The sequence below is a fragment of the Pogona vitticeps genome, chromosome 6 (genome assembly GCF_051106095.1).
Source record: "Pogona vitticeps strain Pit_001003342236 chromosome 6, PviZW2.1, whole genome shotgun sequence".
Classification (NCBI taxonomy): Eukaryota; Metazoa; Chordata; class Lepidosauria; order Squamata; family Agamidae; genus Pogona; species Pogona vitticeps.
Genome location: NC_135788.1, coordinates 90,792,108 through 90,808,524, shown reverse-complemented (window position 1 = coordinate 90,808,524; position 16,417 = coordinate 90,792,108). Strand labels below are relative to the sequence as shown.

Below are 16,417 nucleotides of genomic sequence, written 5' to 3'. Positions count from 1 at the left end.
AAAATGTATTAACTACTGCGAGGGCTCGGTCACATTGCCCATTTGAATCAATTTCTGTTTGGATTTTTATATATATACAGTGGTGCCTCACAAGATGATTGCCTCGCAGGACGATTAATCCGCACGATGATGGGTTTTTTGTGCTCGCTGTTGCGCTTCGCAAGACGGTTTTTCCTATGGACGATTTTTGCAAGACGATGTTTGGGTCTATGCTTCGCAAGATGGTGTTTTTTTTAGACCAATGCTTCGCAAGACTTTTCCCCCCATTGGAACGCATTAAATAGATTTCAATGCATTCCAATGGGGAATCGCGTTTTGCAAGACAGTTTTTGTTTTTAACCGATGCTTCGCAAGATAGGTTTCCCCCCCCCATTGGAACGCATTAAATAGATTTCAATGCATTCCAATGGGGAACCGTGTTTCGCAAGACAACAATTTTCACGGAACAAATTAACATCATCTTGCGAGGCACCACTGTAAAGTCAAATGGTATATAAATACGTACTCGTATTAACTTTGACTTAAATTACTTCAATTTATTTCTGGTATTTAAAGGTAGTTTGGGGGACTACATGGAAATCAACTCATTTTCCTTCTGTTTTAGGAGCATTTTATTCTTAAAGATTTTGATTCCTCGCCTAAAAGCAATACATCACTAAATTGAGTGTCTATGAGGTGCCACCTGCTGGCATAATAGCTGTTAGAAACCATGGAGGAAACACCAGAGAGGGGACCCCAGCCAATTAATGATAGAAAAATAGGAATGGGGGGGGAAGGGAAGGCTTCCAGCGAGTTCAGCAGAAAGGGAGCCGATGCTGGAGCCTCCGTCCCTGCATGACTCTCTTGAATGCTTCTTTTCCTAGCATGTTAGCTGTCCTCTGAGTCTTGGTGTGCTTGCTTTCTGCCTGCCAGTGCAGTGCTGAGCTGCTGGGTGGGCTGAAGCAGCTTCCTGAATCAGCAGGCTGGCCAGCTGCTTTGCGGAGTGATGTTCCTGGCATGTAGACCGTCTTCTGTGTCCCAGTGGTTATCTGCTGCTCCGTCAGCTACTTCATTGGCCAAATAGAGAAGATGGGGTAGGTGGTTGCACTAGTGAATGTATTGATGAAGTGCTGCAGCAATAAACATTTTAAGATTTTTTTTTAAATTACAAGGAAAAACCGTGATGCACCTGCCACCCAAAATCCACATAGGGACACCCCACCCACAAAATCATATTGAGAATCCATCACACCATTTTGGGGTCTGAGGCAGAAAATTCCTCATTTCTCATCAGTAAAAATCCCAAATAATGTTAACTAACCAATTGATGCCCTTTCACAACACCCTAAACTGGCTGAGGAAGCTGCCTCACTCTGCCTAGGTTTAACTAAATAATCACACAGCCATTGTATAATTTGCCTCCTACCCTTTTCAGGTTAGGCTCAACCCCGCTACCATTATATATTCATGGTGTGCCTTCAGGCAATTCAGAGGGTAGTTTTCTCATCCTCATACTTTATCCTTTCTGTGCTGCAACAGCTCAGTGTGTTGGCATGTCTGACTGTAGAGACAGGGGCTAAGAGTCTGAATCCCCGCTGTGCCTTCCGGGAGAGTTTGTGTGGCTGATGGGGTTACATGCCTGGCAGGCGGAAAGGTTCCAGAATGCCATTTTTAGAAGGGGCTGGTAAACCACTTTTGAAATATTTTACACCTAGAAAATCCGATTAGGTGATTATTAAGTTGGAATTTACCTGACGGCAAAGAATTATACTTGGGTGGGTATGGTGGTCCTATCTGTTGGATGGAGATTTGAAAATGAAGGAAAATCCATTCCAGACCAAAAGAAACACTGAATCACATTATCTTTTTCTAAGATTTTATTAGATTAGTCATAAAGACTTGATGCAAAAGGCATGTGTGTTATTCAAGTGGCTTTTTTAATGAGCTGTGGAAATCCACCCCTCTCACACACACACAATCAAAGCAAACAATTATGTGTATTAGGGTCACAACGTCCGCAGGCTTCTTTCCACAGTCCACATCGAAGGCTTACAAAGTACCCAAGGCGCTTTAACATGATTAATGGCTGATACTTGGAAAATGGGAACTCCTTTCAGTCTCTCACGGTGGCAGACCATATAAAAAGTACTGAAACCTAAAAGTAATCTGGAGGGAATTTCTCTGAATGGCAAGTCTCTTTTTTTTACTGTCGTTCACACTGCTGGCAGTCCAGCATCATGTCTGAGTAGACGGCACAGCTTTTGCTGCAGCGAGCGAGGCATCTTGCAAGCTCCCATCATTCTGGCAAAGATCTCACATATAGAGGGGATTGCATTTCCTGTGAGCTTCACCATTACATGGGATGAAAGGACAGTGATGCAGACATAAAAATGGAAAAGGAAGGGAGTGGCATTCCATGACGGGAGGAGAGAAAGGTTCGTGCGGAGTGGAAGGCCTTAAGGCCTGAAAGGGACAGGCCCTAAAGGCTGCAAAACAAAATAAAATAAAATGTGGGAACCACGCTAGCTATTTTGTTCTTGAGGAAGCTCAGCATCTATATGACAACTCAAGAATTCTGACATAGTACATTTATGTCCTCTCTCTCCTTTATAACCTTCTGATTTGGAAGCTTGCCTCAGGGTTTTCACATGCATCGAGAGCACAAAGAGAATGTATGAGAAGTTAGACTTTCCAATTCAGATGCTGATACCTTAAAAAAATGCATGTTTCTCTTAAGGAGTCTTCTCCTCAATGCAAAGTCATGAGAATGAGCAGCAAATGTTATGCAGTGTTTGTCCAATATAATCTGAGGGCTGCACTAAAAGAACCAGGGAGGGATGTGGCGGAGCAGGAAGACGCTCATTACAGTAAATGGAAACTCTTCAAAGCCAATGTACCTTAAAACAAATTATCTTCACTACAGTAGAAAGAGATCAAGAATTTCAGAGACTTCTCTATCCCACATTTTAGAGGCCCAATCTGGTGAGGGTGACTGGATGCAGGTGTGTCACTTAAAATGAGATACAAGGAATAATTTCATCTGCTATAGCCATTTTTGTCATCATATCTTTCAGAGGAAAAACTACAAGCTGGCTGAATTTTCCATTTCTATATGGAGCCTTTACAGGACAAGAGTCCTGTCAGAGTGAAAAGCTACCAACCCTAAGTCAGCCTCCTCTACTCCATTCCCCCAAAATCTTCTCCTCCACCCAATCACTGCCTTTGCTTGCATGTAGACCCAGTTAGGTTAGCTCTGTGCATCAAAGATATTATGTTTCTGTGAAGTACAGGCATCTCACTTCTGCCTGAATTTCTTCCTTCCCTCCTGCCTCAAGCTAAACCACGTATCCCAAAGCTGACCCTTTTAAAGATTTGAAATGTTGATTCTGAAAATGGCAGGTTCAGACAACTCCTCGTCAAGTTTTCTATTCAGAAGACAGATACTATGGAAAAGAAGAGCATATGCAACACTACAGGAACTCAAGTTGTTGAATGTGCACATTTGTCCGTGGGAATTCTAGGTTTTTACCTGGAGAACAATCACATCCATATTGGATGCAGGAGAGCTGATGAAGCCAGCAATTAAGGGCTAATCTTTTTTCTCAACACTTGTTCTGCTGATCTGTCCTAAATCAGAGCCTAAATGAAAAACCTCTCCCTCCACCAAATACCAGGTGCCTTGCTCTCCTCTAATATATCCACTAGCCTTCATATGAAAAGTTTCAATGCTCATGAATGAATGGGCAAATGCAACAGCAGGGAAGAAACAATCCTTCAATTCTGACAACAGATGATGGACAAGAAGGTTCTAAGGAGATATAGGTACTCATGTGAGTGCACATGTAGACATAGACACACACACACCTCTTTCATCACTGCTGGAAAGGGCCTTCTGTTCTCTACTTCTGAAGAATAAACTGAAATAACCTAGGTGTCCATGAATTATGGATCCCGGTCTGTTTCCAGCCTACTTCAATAGAATAGAAGATCATAATGAAATCCAGGAAATGTCAGTCACAACAGAAGCTTGTCTAGAATATCACTTCCAGTTTAGTCGGCAGAGACACTTATTTCACAGCCCTTGCTGCCCACAGGAAGGAGAAATTAGAGGGAACACGACAGAATGGAGATAGCAGCATGATCAGGAAAGATGTCAGCTTAGTGCTTCACTGAAGTCCAGGTGGATTTGACTGATAGCTGGTTTCTTTTCCCCTAGTTGTCATCTCTTCCAAGATATGATGGGCATATGTTTGGGAAGCTGAACCTCCAAAATGCACAGGAAGCCAGTGGACCATACAGCTCTTGAGTAAAAATAATCTTGACACAGTAGTGGCCAGAAAACTGCCTGGGAGAGCCTACTGCACTTGGGCCATATCACTGCATATGCAGGATGACAGTGTGGCACTTCTACTCTGTCATGGAAGGCGTTATGAGTTCACAGCAGTCGGCATAATGCGGTCATGCCCAGGGAAGGAGCAAGAGTACATAAGACAAAAATTAGTTAAGCACTTAGCAGATTCTGGAAGCATGTTTATAAAGGAATTTGGCACATCCTAATGCAGAAATGGCTCTAGTTCCAGTAGCCCTGTTAGCCTTCATCTCCAGTGCAAATCACTTCGATGCTTCTCTCATTTGTAGGAATTTGGACCATATGCTATCTTGTCTTAAGCCTGCCAGGTAATCGTCTTCTTCAGTCCTTTAATTTCTTGCCCTCCCGAAGACACCGCAAAAGGTTTTTGTCCTTGAGGTCAGCTGCAAGATATGACTCCAAACACGGGTAGGAAGAAAAGACACCCCAGTTCTTTGGACCTTGCTTTTTTTTTTTTTTGAGCACGCTCAAAAGGCAACATCAGGAAAAGAAGTTCTGTGAACTTAAGACTTTGCGGTGACCTCCATAACCCGTTTGCGCAGGTGGAACACAAACTCTGTCATGGTGGCACCCAAACTTTGGTTGATGAGGTATCGGGGAAGTCGGCCCTACAAGAAAAAACAGTGAACAGAAAATCAAGTTAATGTTTCTGTCTCTCTCTCTGAGATGCGCTGGTCCATTAACTCATGGACTGCATATCTGAGAGGCAGTGATTTTTTCCAGGCACAGCTTAGAACTTAAATTCTTGGGCTACATTTTTCATAGAACATATTACTCAGCAAGATTTCCAGCTATGCTGGCTATGGGATTCTAGGAACTGTCATCCAAAAAAGCAGCTTTTCCAAGCTTTAATCTTAACCCCTTCCATTGTAAGTTAGACGAGTAGTCCTACATTGCTAGTTGGAGCAGGTGGGTTGGACAAAGACTGCTGACAGCCAAGTGTGTGATATTTTACAGTTCCACGGCCTAATATTCAGCCAAAGAGCTGGAAGCAAGACCAAATTTGCACAGCTTATATTTTTTTAAAAAATCAAACACTTGAAGTTTTTTCGTCAGTTATCTGGATTCTTCTATAAATACTGCCTTCATGTTTTAACACACTGCTGGGAGGCCCGGAAAGAAAAGTAATTTGTTACTGTAGTTTCTTTTACAAAGTATACATGAATGTATTTGTATGAAAATACAAATTTCTGGACAGTGTAAAGTTGCCCAGAAAGGTTCCTGTAAAGTATTTTATTTGTCAGGGCAATTTGCATCCCTCAAACTGGGCACACTCAAAAGCAAATAGTTTCTTGTGTTTGACTCTGGCTTCTGAAAAAGAAAGAACTCTTTCAGACTTGTTCTGTGAAACCAAGAAAATGTCTTTTTCCTCCTCTTTTGGGAAGAACAGAAACATTTTGCCCTAACAGTCTGCCAGGCACTTGTGTGCTATGGGAGGGCATTCTTCTGCCTGACAAAAAGCCACCACACTTGCTGCTGAACCTCAATCTTCAGGAGGGTGCCAGAAAGGCAGGCTCCTTAGAAGCTGCTTTTATTTGTCTGTAGTACTTCTGCTGCCCTTCTGTTGGGGAGTTACATTCTAACCAGCCAAGTCCTTTGAGAAGCCAGGACAAAAAGAGAGCAGGACAGAAATGAGTGAAGTCTGTTTCCAACCAAAATGTCAGTCCTTTACCTTCAGGTCTGTATTCAGGATCCAGAACAAGGTGCAGAGGTTCGGATTACTGGGACATCTCAGCGCCACAAAACCACCAGGACCATTCTCCGCTCTTGGAAAAGTGAAAAGCAGAGGAAAGAGTGTCACAACAGAGGCAGCAGGTGAGGAGAAGTGGTTTACTGTGGGCTAAGGGAAATGTGGTTTCTTAGCTGCTTAAGCAAGCATACATTAAAATCATGAAAACATCACATATACAAACTATTCCCTGCCTCTTCCATCTAAGCATTTGAAAACTGTTCCAACGATACAGGTTCTGAAACCAAGAGACACAACTGGTGGGTCTCCCTAAGTACTCCATAAATGGGGTGTCATTCCAAAGAGGACAACACACAAAGCAGGGTTTTATGCGCAGATCAGTTTAAGCACAAGAAAAGGATTCTCACAAATGTACTGTAAAGCTTGGAAAAACATTCTTATCTGCAAACCTCTGAGTAAGCACAACAGAGAGGAGGCTCTGCCTAACATTGCCCACCACTTTTATCATAACACCCACTGTAACTCTGGTTACCATCAGGCCCTGCATGAAACTCCTCTCCAAGAAGAGTTGGAGACCATAAAGATGCTCACCAAAAGCTGGAGGAGAACATGATGAATCCTTTCCAAGAAGCAATGTGGAAGGAAGAGAAACAAAAGAACCAATGGCAGGTCTGCCCACCCTTCGTTTTGTTCTCTTGATGCTGAACAAAGCCTATTCTCAAAAACTGCTCAAGTATTTCAAATGTTAGCTATTGCATTTTCCCCAAACAGAAAGGCATGAGGAACTGTACTGCATAATGTACTCTGACATGTGAAAAGGACACTGCCCTCTTCATAAATTGTCTCACAAGCTACTCAGACATTGAGCTAAAGGCCAATGACTTTTTAATGATATTACTCAGTAAAAATGAGCATAGGGAGCAAAGCCACCCTGGCTGGTCACCTGAGGCAGAGGCTCCACTAACAACAAAGAGGCCTTGTTGGGTGATGCTCAGACAGGGTTTTTGTTCATCACAAGACAGCAGCTGGGAGCCAAAGATTGAACAAATGCTTGGGAAGTGCAGCTGAAGAAAGATCACACTGAAAAGCCACAGTGCAGATACACTGACACTTATTTTATTTAAAACATTTATAGCCCACCTTTCTCTTAAAAAAATCCCAAGGTCGCTTACATCATTAAAAAGAGACAATATTAAAAGCTAAAAAAAATTATTACAATATTAACAAATTAAACAAATATATTATGTTTTTTAAAAAGCACACTGAAAACACATTTAAAAACAACAAGGCACAACAATCTTATTTTAAAAAGCCCTCTGACAGCCAGTCCCTACGGGACAGCCTGCTTAGCCTCAAGGCTTATTGACTGCTTGTCCTGTCAGAATGAGGGCAAGCACATGTATGTTTGCACACATGAACACGTATTGATGGGTCACTGACTAGCATTTTGAAACAAGCCAAACTGGGGGCATTCGATTTATTGTGCAATGAATAGGTTCTGAACACTGACACACAATATAAAAGAACATCAACTTTCAAATCAACCACTTCAAGGTTGTAGAGAACTCAAGATCTGGCCTCTTGCCCACAGTCTAATAACATTCTCTTGAGCAATTTAAGCTTGACACACATATGGGCCATGACATGCACATAGAAAGCTATTCTCGGTAGCCACCTCATGATCTTGAAAAACTTTTCTTCCCATGGAGGATCACCAAAATATAAGCCTGGTCTTTCTCAAAAGTACAGCGAGGTTTTCACAATACCAGACTACAGCTGAGGTACACCTTTTAAGCATTTGAGAGGAAGAATTTATTTCAAAGTTTTCAAGGTAAACCATTTGCAATCTGAATGTACACAAGATAAATCACTGTGAAACAGGAGGAAGCAACTTTCCTCTAACTAGGAGCCTCCACTATTGCTAGCTTGGGGAATACAGCAGAGTCCAACAGACCTGAAGAGCAGCAGGAGGCAAAACCAGATTTAACATCTGAGGTAGCCTACTGTCAACCAAGTGTTAATAGCCAATAGTTTCTTTAGCTTTATAGACATGCTATATTTTAAGTAATATGAGAATAAAGCAGGCTAGAGCCCCATTCAGCCATTGAATGTATGGGTCAGCTAAACATACTAGGAAAAAAAGCTAGCCAGCCTACCCCTCCATCACCATTTTCCTCACAGGAACTGACAGATCTGATGAGGGAAGTCTAGTTAATACCCACAAAGACTCTCCGCATGAGAGGCAGAACAATGAAACCAAGATTCTAGCTTGCATGGGGAACTCTGACAGATCAATGAGTCTCCTCTCACGAGCAAAGCAATAATTGAGGACACTCTTCATACATTTAGTCCATCTAGTTCCTGAATGAATGAATAGGATTAGATCAGCCTAATGTGGCTCTTGTATAGGCACTTATCATGTTCGTTGCTCACAAATGTTGCACCTGTGTCACATGATGTTAAAAGGGAAGCAGGATTGCTTCCACTTTATCTCCCCGCAGATAGCCCAAGTTCATTACTGGAACTAAGGCAGGCAAGGAGGTAAATGCCTGAAACAATGGCATGTGGGCAGGTAAAATGAGGATACAGAAGCATTCACACAAAGCTCTTGTTAGGATCTGACCCCATCACATCTTTTCTTATATGGGAACAGGGCAGACACAAACCTAAAACACAGCATCCCCATAATAGCTAGCTTGGCCTTTATATATTATACAATACCAGAACAAAAGTTAACTAAACATGAACCATTGAAAGAATTCAAATTGAGAGGATTTTATTGGAAACTGAGAGGGGGGTGCCCTTCTCACAAGCAGAAGCCACTGCCTTAATAATTCTAAGTGTTTTCATTTCACACAATTGTTGGAGCACATGTTTATGAATTTCATACTTCCTTCCCATTATTGGAAGCTGACACGTCTGATGCAGGGTGTAGAATGCTACAGGTATTTTAGTCTGGCCAAGATGGATTGTCACTGGAAATCATTAACCAAAGCAATTTTCCAATTATGCAGTGCCTATAACCATTCTACATCAAGGCAGCCACAATCAGACATTTACATTGGATGGCTGATAGTTCAGACTACAGTCATTTTCCTTCTTGCCTTTTTGGGTTGTGGGTGTCCCTGTTCAATTGTTGCCATTGGCTTTTAATTCATTGTCATGTCTGTTATTTGCACCCGGCATTCTAATGCAAAGATGCCCATAGTGATGGCTTGCATTGTTTAAAAAAAAGTACAGACATACCGGACATATCTGGAAATAGGAGGTCGTGAATTGTGGGTCGTTGCCATCCCTGATGAAATGTATCGGTCTCTTCTTCTCTCAATCCGGCGCACATTTACAAAATCCCTGTCAGTGGCAATAAGAAGTTAAACACTTATTCAAAAAGAAAAAAATATATATAAATGTTTGGATTTAAACCAAATCAGGACTCACCTGGGTGACACCACGCCGCCTGCGGCTCCAGCTGCCACATCATACGATATTAATGTGTTATCATCCACACGTTGCAAGATCTGTTAAAAAACAACAACACAATCCCTGCTGACACAAAGCCATCTAAATTACTTTCTGGTATAGGTTTCTCCTCCATTCAAGGCAAGACAGGGATAACCTGAGAAATTACCTATGCCACAGGCATTCAAGAAATAGGCAAACTATGGAAGAACTGGCCTCTGGAGGGAGGAGAAATATTAGGGTGTCACCAGAGGTCATAAATGCCAGAGATTACTTTAAGGAGTAAGATATTAGTAACTGGCAGTTGCCAAAAGCATTAGTTTCAAAATGCTTACCTGACATGCTAACAAGGTTTTATTCCAGAGGGCCATCTTATCTGGCTGGAGAATCATCTCCTGATAGATTATCTCAGGAGGACACTGGAGAACAGCCTGCAAGCAAAAGACAAGTTTTTTCACCTTGGCCAAAGCTCTCTCTGAGGTTCATTTGTAGCAGTGTTCCTTCAACTTGGCCCCTTCCAGGAGGGCTGGACTGCAACTCCCACAATTCCTAGCTACCTAAACAGGGATGATGAGAACTGCAGCTTAATGCACCTAGACAATTGTGGGTAGAACAAGGTTAATTTTCAGCCTCATTTGAAAACTGAGCAGCCAAGTTCTCAAAGTCTTGTAATTTTTATGATTTTATACATGCCATATTGTCTTGTTTTTATCTATGTAAGCTGCCCCGAGTAGACATTGTCTAACAAACAAACAAACAAACAAACAAGGAAGTCAGGACAAAAACAACCGATGTTGATGGTGAATTTTGAGTGGGAAGGATAAACACCAGTAATCTATTATTTTCACTGAGCTGCAAAAGAGCCACTCTCCTGCCAATTACAGAGAGCCTCAACACCAAGGTCAGAAGGAACACCAAAGGGAGTGGACTGAACATGCTTTCAACTGTGCTTCCCGTCATGGGCAAAGTTAGGAGAAAGGAACTAGCAGGCACAAGCAAACTAACTGCCTAGAACAGACGTACACACAATCAGACCAGAAAAGGAAGCCTTGAGCAACCTCAATTCCAGGCCTCCAAAACACTCGCCCGCCCCTGAAGTTGGCGCTTTCTGCCAATTCCTACTCCCTATTCTTTCCATTCAAAGCACAGAAGGGAGAGAGAGAAAGAGTCTCAAGAAGGAAGCTGAACACCATTCATGCCTCTTACCTTGAGGATGAAAACCTTGCCATAGTACGGCATTTCCAGGGAGTGGATGGTGTCACCAAACTCCTGCGCAAGAGGTGTTGAAGGTGGATGAGTTCCACAGTCAAAAGGGCAAAGGCACATTCTCTGCAGCATTTCAAAGCTTTATGTGTCCATTTTAAACCTGCATCTTATTTACCTTTACCATGACTCTATGAAAGCTTTCAGATCATGTAAGCGTATGCTAATGGTTCTACACTAGAGATGTGCAGATATGTTTTCAGACTGCAACTCCCAGAATTCCCCAGGCCAATTATCCCCCTGCCCCACTTCCAAATTACTGTTGAAAAAACCCAACGTCTTAGGATGCTTCCAGAAGATGTTCAGCCCCAGTCTTTCATGAGAGTCCTGGATAGGCTCTTCCATAGATGAGATGGAAGGCACCAAGGACATCTCTCAGCAGGTCCCTGCAAACTTAATTTGACCTGTAGATGACAGGACTTAAGAGGGTTTTTCCAGATGACATGAGAGGTAGCAGTGGAAAGCATGAGGCAGAAGAAGATCTGAGTGCAGCTACTTAAGACTATAATTATCTTAGAGCTCAAAAATAACATAGTTTTGGATGTAGAATCCCAAAACCAGCTTGGTCTGGCTGAACTGACTACAGATTCCATAAGCTGAAGTCCAAACATGTAACTTTTTCCAAGCTCCTCTTAATTTAGAGACCCTTAGGAGGACCTGCCTGGAAGCAGTATCCAGAAGGCTTCAATTTCTGATTCGACATGGGGGTTGGGGAAAAATACAAGGCAATGTCAAGAAAACTGCTCAGATGATCTTTGCTTCATATAGAAATCAGATTGCACCAACACCGGAGCCCGTCTTCAATGTTATCTTTTTCCTATGGCACCCAAAAGGGAGGCAGAATGAATCACACACCTGGAACACTACTTCTTTAGCCTTTTCCTACAGCTGGTACCTCTCTTCCGCCTTGTGAGGGAAGCATCTACAAAGAACCACTCTGAAGGAATCATGCTGAGGTTTCCCAGCTTTTTGTTTAGTTTCTTTTTAAGGTAAAACTCAACTTAAGTTGCATCCTGCAGGGCTGGAAGAGCACTTCCTTTTCTGTCTCTTAAGGAGGGTCGCACATAGCCTAGGAATACTTGGTAAATTCTCATCTGTGAGACTGATATTTCCAATTGTTTAGGAACCATAAACTTACAGTGCATCTCTCAAAGACCCAGTTCTCCTCTTGGGCTAAGATCTGTTCCATCACCTCCATCGCCACTTTGCCTTGCCGGACATATTCTCTCTCCTAGGACAAACGATGACACACTTCTGAGTGACACACAACCAGTCCCACATCCAATTGAGTTCCACTTCTCCAGTCTGTTGGGATGAGTAAGTGTGTGTGGAAGTGGCTTTCTAAAACAAAACTTGTTTTCATTTAAAGCAAACATTTGAAGGCGATGTAAAGGATTATATTGAGAAAAATTAATTATCTGGCTAAAGAAACATTAGCCAATCATATGATTATATTAATTACAGTGTTCATTATTAAATTAGTTAAAATCTGCAAAATAAAGGATAATGATTCTATTTATATAAAAATCCATACTAGGGTTATTAGGCCAAGCAAAAAAGGCACATAATATATGTAAGCTTCTTGAAAATACTGGCTAGTACCCTTTAATATATGTACATCAGGTAAGTTAAAAAGTACATAATGAAAAAATCAACAACAGTTTCTCAAGCAGTACAATTTGCTGCCATGACTTATTCCATTTAACTTATGCTGACACAGAAGTAATAGGATTAGGGCTGACAAGATATCTGTGGAGATTCTCAGTCATCTTGGTGAGGTTCTCTGGAAGTTGAGTCATGGCAACTGGACTTCTTTCTTATTAGGTTAAAATGTTTTGCTACTCATCCAAGTACAGTAGTTTCTTCAATCTGAGGTGAGTTGGTAGGAGATCCCTGATATATCTATCCTCCATGTTGGTTTCACCTCCCCTTGGTCTGAATAGGCTAAATGATTTTTTTTTTGTAAACACCACATACCTGTGCACTTTAAATCTACAAACACACTAAGGAAGAGACTTGTCCACCCAAAAGACTGGATGCCAAAACACAACAGGGAGCAATACAGTAGGTATATGTGGTCCAATGCAAAGAGGAGTGTTCGGAGCTCTACATTGGAGAAACCAAACAGCCACTAAACAGGAGAACAGCCCAGCACAGGAGGGGCAACGGCTCAGCAGTGTTCCTTCATCTGAAGGACAAAAGGCATTCATTTGATGACCAAGATGTACTCACTTTGGACTGAAAAGATAGGCGTTTGAGAGAGGGGTCAGGGAAATCATATATGTGTATATAGAAAATCCCTCACTCAACAGAGGTGGAGGCCTTAGATACCTATAACCTGTCTCCTATTTATCATGCTGCCCTCTCATCCATCTCCAGAAAGATCAGGACCACACACACCATAAAGACCACTATTAACAACCCTCAACGACCCATGACAATGGGTGGAGAAGGACTGCAGAAGTGGGATTATCCCTCCCCCATCCTTTGTCCATCTAACGAGCCTATTCAGACCAGAGGGAAGTGAAATCAACATGGAGGATATGTCAGGGGTCTCCTCAGACTGAGGCACCATGGGAGAAGGAAAAGAAAGGGAAGTTGGACCTCAAGTTCTTATTGTCTACATGTTGTTTCAGGATATAACAGGGCAAAATAACAACAACATGTTTTTTCAAGATGCACAGATGTATTAGACCAAGCATCATTACACGAGGCTGTCTCTCACTCAGAAAATAGCAAAGTAATACTTTTGTTAAAGTATTAGTTTAGCACTTCTAGTACCTATATTAAAGTTCTTATATTAAAGTATTTGATATAGGCCTAACACTTCAGTTAAATATAATTACATGTTTTTAAAATCTGAAGCCCAATTAACTGAGAACTCTTCTTTGGAATAATACTGCCCCCTAGTGGCCGAAAGAGGATGAATGCAACTCAAAACACTGAAAAAAAATTGTGCCCTTTTTGTTGGTGTAATCTAGGTATTATACCAAACTTTGTTTTGGTACATTTCTCCTTTATCTAAAAGGCCAAAGGCCCACGTAGGTAGGTAGATATGTAGGTAGGTAGGCAGGCAGGCAGGCTTAATTTTGAGGCATTCCCACAGACACAGGTGGGTGACACTTTTATCAGACCACCAAAATATCACCATGGCACCAGTCTGGTGAAGGGCCATGCAGGGTCAAAAGCTGGCTTGTGGTTGTTTTTTTTTCAAGGGGGGGATGGTATCACTCCCCTTATCCTTGGATTGCATACCAGAACCACACCATTTTTTTTCTTTTTGATTTCCTGTGGAATTTCAAATGCTCCATAAGCTTTATCAAATTAATTCTGGTTACAATCAGACAGTTATCTTAAAGCTGCACAGTAGTTAAATGAAACCATGAAGATTTTTCCCAGAAGACATCTGAACCAGAAGATAATGAAGAATGTCATCTTTTGTGCACAAGGAAAGGAATGGATCCATAATTTGAGCCTCTGCTTCCCTGATACCTTGGCCACTGAATACATATACATGCAGGCACAAACAGCAGGAACCAGTTGCATGCTCTTGTGATGTCATCTTTGTAACCTGGTGGGCTGTAAATCCTTTTGTGCTAGAGAGAATTTTGTTACCTATAGTTCTGTAGCTTGACTGGAAGCAAGCCCCAAAGGATCACCAGATTGCTACTAAATGTATGACAGACATACCTCATCTGTTAGTGCTCTCTTCCCTAAAAGCTCATCATCTGAATCGTCTGATCCTACAGATGGAGAGAAAAAGGAAAATGTTTACAAGTCAAGAGATATGGATTCTGGGAGAGCAAAATGCAGGACAATAACAGACAGCTCAATATTCCTACAATTCCTAATATCACCTTTTGTACTCTGGGCAACAACTGTTCATTCACTGACATCAGAACAACAGTTATCAAATCATCAAGCTTGCTTTTAGAGTCTATCAGGACAAAAGTTACCCGGCCGCTCACAGGAGTCAGCTCTTCTATACAGTGGAACCTCAACTTGCGAACGTCCCTACCAACGAACATTTCGGCTTTGTTCACAAAAATTTGCATAGACTTGCGAATGGAGCCTCGATCTACGAACGAAAAAAAAGGCAGGGGAAAAGGGCCGGAAATTCAAACTTCCCCTGCCTTTTTTTCATTCCATTCAAACCGTTGGTGGTGAAGAGGCTGCTCTTTCACCCCAACGGTTAGGAAAAGGGACCCCCCCAGGTCATCTCCGATGGCAGTGGGGGACCCTGGGAGGTCTCCCAGGGTTTCCCCGCCACCACTGGAGAGCTCCTAGGGGTCCCCGGCTACTGCAATCGCCGCCTTTGGAGGTCTCCGGAGGCCTCCTGGGGGTCCGATGGCAGCGGTGGGGGAGCAATTTTAAATTTCCCACCCTTTTCCGCCACTGTGATTGGATTCCCAGGAGGTCTTCCAGGGCTTCCCTGCCACCATTGGAGACCTCCTGGGGGTCCCCCCGTCACCACAGTTGGCGCCTTCAGGCTTTCCTGGGGGGGGGTAGACCGGGCCTACCAGGGGAAGCCCTCTCTGGATTCCCCTGGTAGGTCCATTCTACTCCCCCCCGGGAAAGCCTGAAGGCGCCGACTGCAGTGACGGGGGACCCCCAGGAGATCTCCAATGGTGTCAGGGAAGCCCTGGAAGACCTCCTGGGAATCCAATCGCAGTGGCGGAAAAGGATAGGAAATTTGAAATTGCTGCCCCGCCGCCGCGATTGGACCCCCAGGAGGTGGCGGGAAAGCCTTGGGAGGTGGTGGGGAAGCCACAATCAGAGGCAGCGGTCACCCAGTGCCAGGAGGCTTGAGCTGGCCGGGTTTTTTGGCTGCTTCCCTCCTGGCTTGCCTCCCGCTCACTCCTTGCTGCCCTCCGCCATTTGAATTTGCCGCCATGGGCCATGGAGGGTGGCGCAGAGCAAGCAGGAGGCGAGCCGGGAGGCAAGCGGCCGAAACCCGGGCAGCTCAAGTCTCTCGCCACTGGGCGACCGCTGCCTCCGCAGCGGCCAGGGGTGAAGCGTCCTGGCCAAGCTCAAGCCTCACTGAGGTGGCGGTCACAGCGGCGGGGGACCACCAGGAGGCTTTGGATGGGTAAGTGCTAGTTTTTTTCTTTTTAAAAAGTTGTTCTGGGTGGGCTTTGGAGGGTAGGTTTGGGCTGAGGGGGTATGTTTCTGTGTTGTTTTGTCGTTTTGTGATTTTTTTTTTGCAGTCCCAGCGTGGGACCTGCAGTGTTTTATTTTTATTTTTTGGGTATTTTTTTCTTCCCCTGGAACGCATTAATCAGTTTTCAATGCATTCCTATGGGAAATGGTGCCTCGACCTACGAACTTTTCAACTTGCGAACACTGTTCCATTACGGATTAAGTTCGTAAGTCGAGGTACCACTGTATTTCAGCCATGAGTCATCAGTCTGAGCAGAGGCTGGGAAAATTATTTTTCAGACTGCAACATCCTGAACCTGCGTGCTCACCACATAAACCTTTCTGAGCTCTGGCATATAGACTGTGCCCTTGTCTCTTTTTCACTCGTTTCATTAAGACAGGAGGGAAAGAGTGGGGTCATGCTAACATGAGCAATTAAACAAGAGGTTTCTGCTGAAGAAGAACACAATGTTATGTGAGTCTGCTGCTTCTGTATTATCTTCTCACATTCGAGAGCT

The 16,417-nt window shown here is 43.2% G+C and overlaps 1 protein-coding gene across 1 annotated transcript in view; it reads right to left on the bottom strand.

Annotated features, from left to right (window-relative positions):
• Positions 1 to 1,838: 1,838 nt before the first annotated feature.
• Positions 1,839 to 16,417, bottom strand: part of STARD3 (StAR related lipid transfer domain containing 3) — a 34,717-nt gene continuing 20,138 nt past the window's right edge. Inside the window, exons 8-15 of the mRNA XM_020799294.3 lie at positions 14,451 to 14,503; positions 11,899 to 11,991; positions 10,704 to 10,766; positions 9,833 to 9,928; positions 9,477 to 9,556; positions 9,285 to 9,389; positions 6,021 to 6,114; positions 1,839 to 4,956 (exon numbers count right to left, since the gene is read on the bottom strand). Coding sequence (XP_020654953.3) covers positions 4,852 to 4,956; positions 6,021 to 6,114; positions 9,285 to 9,389; positions 9,477 to 9,556; positions 9,833 to 9,928; positions 10,704 to 10,766; positions 11,899 to 11,991; positions 14,451 to 14,503 — 689 coding nt within the window. The 3' untranslated portion in view covers positions 1,839 to 4,851. The remainder of the gene's footprint in view (positions 4,957 to 6,020; positions 6,115 to 9,284; positions 9,390 to 9,476; positions 9,557 to 9,832; positions 9,929 to 10,703; positions 10,767 to 11,898; positions 11,992 to 14,450; positions 14,504 to 16,417) is intronic.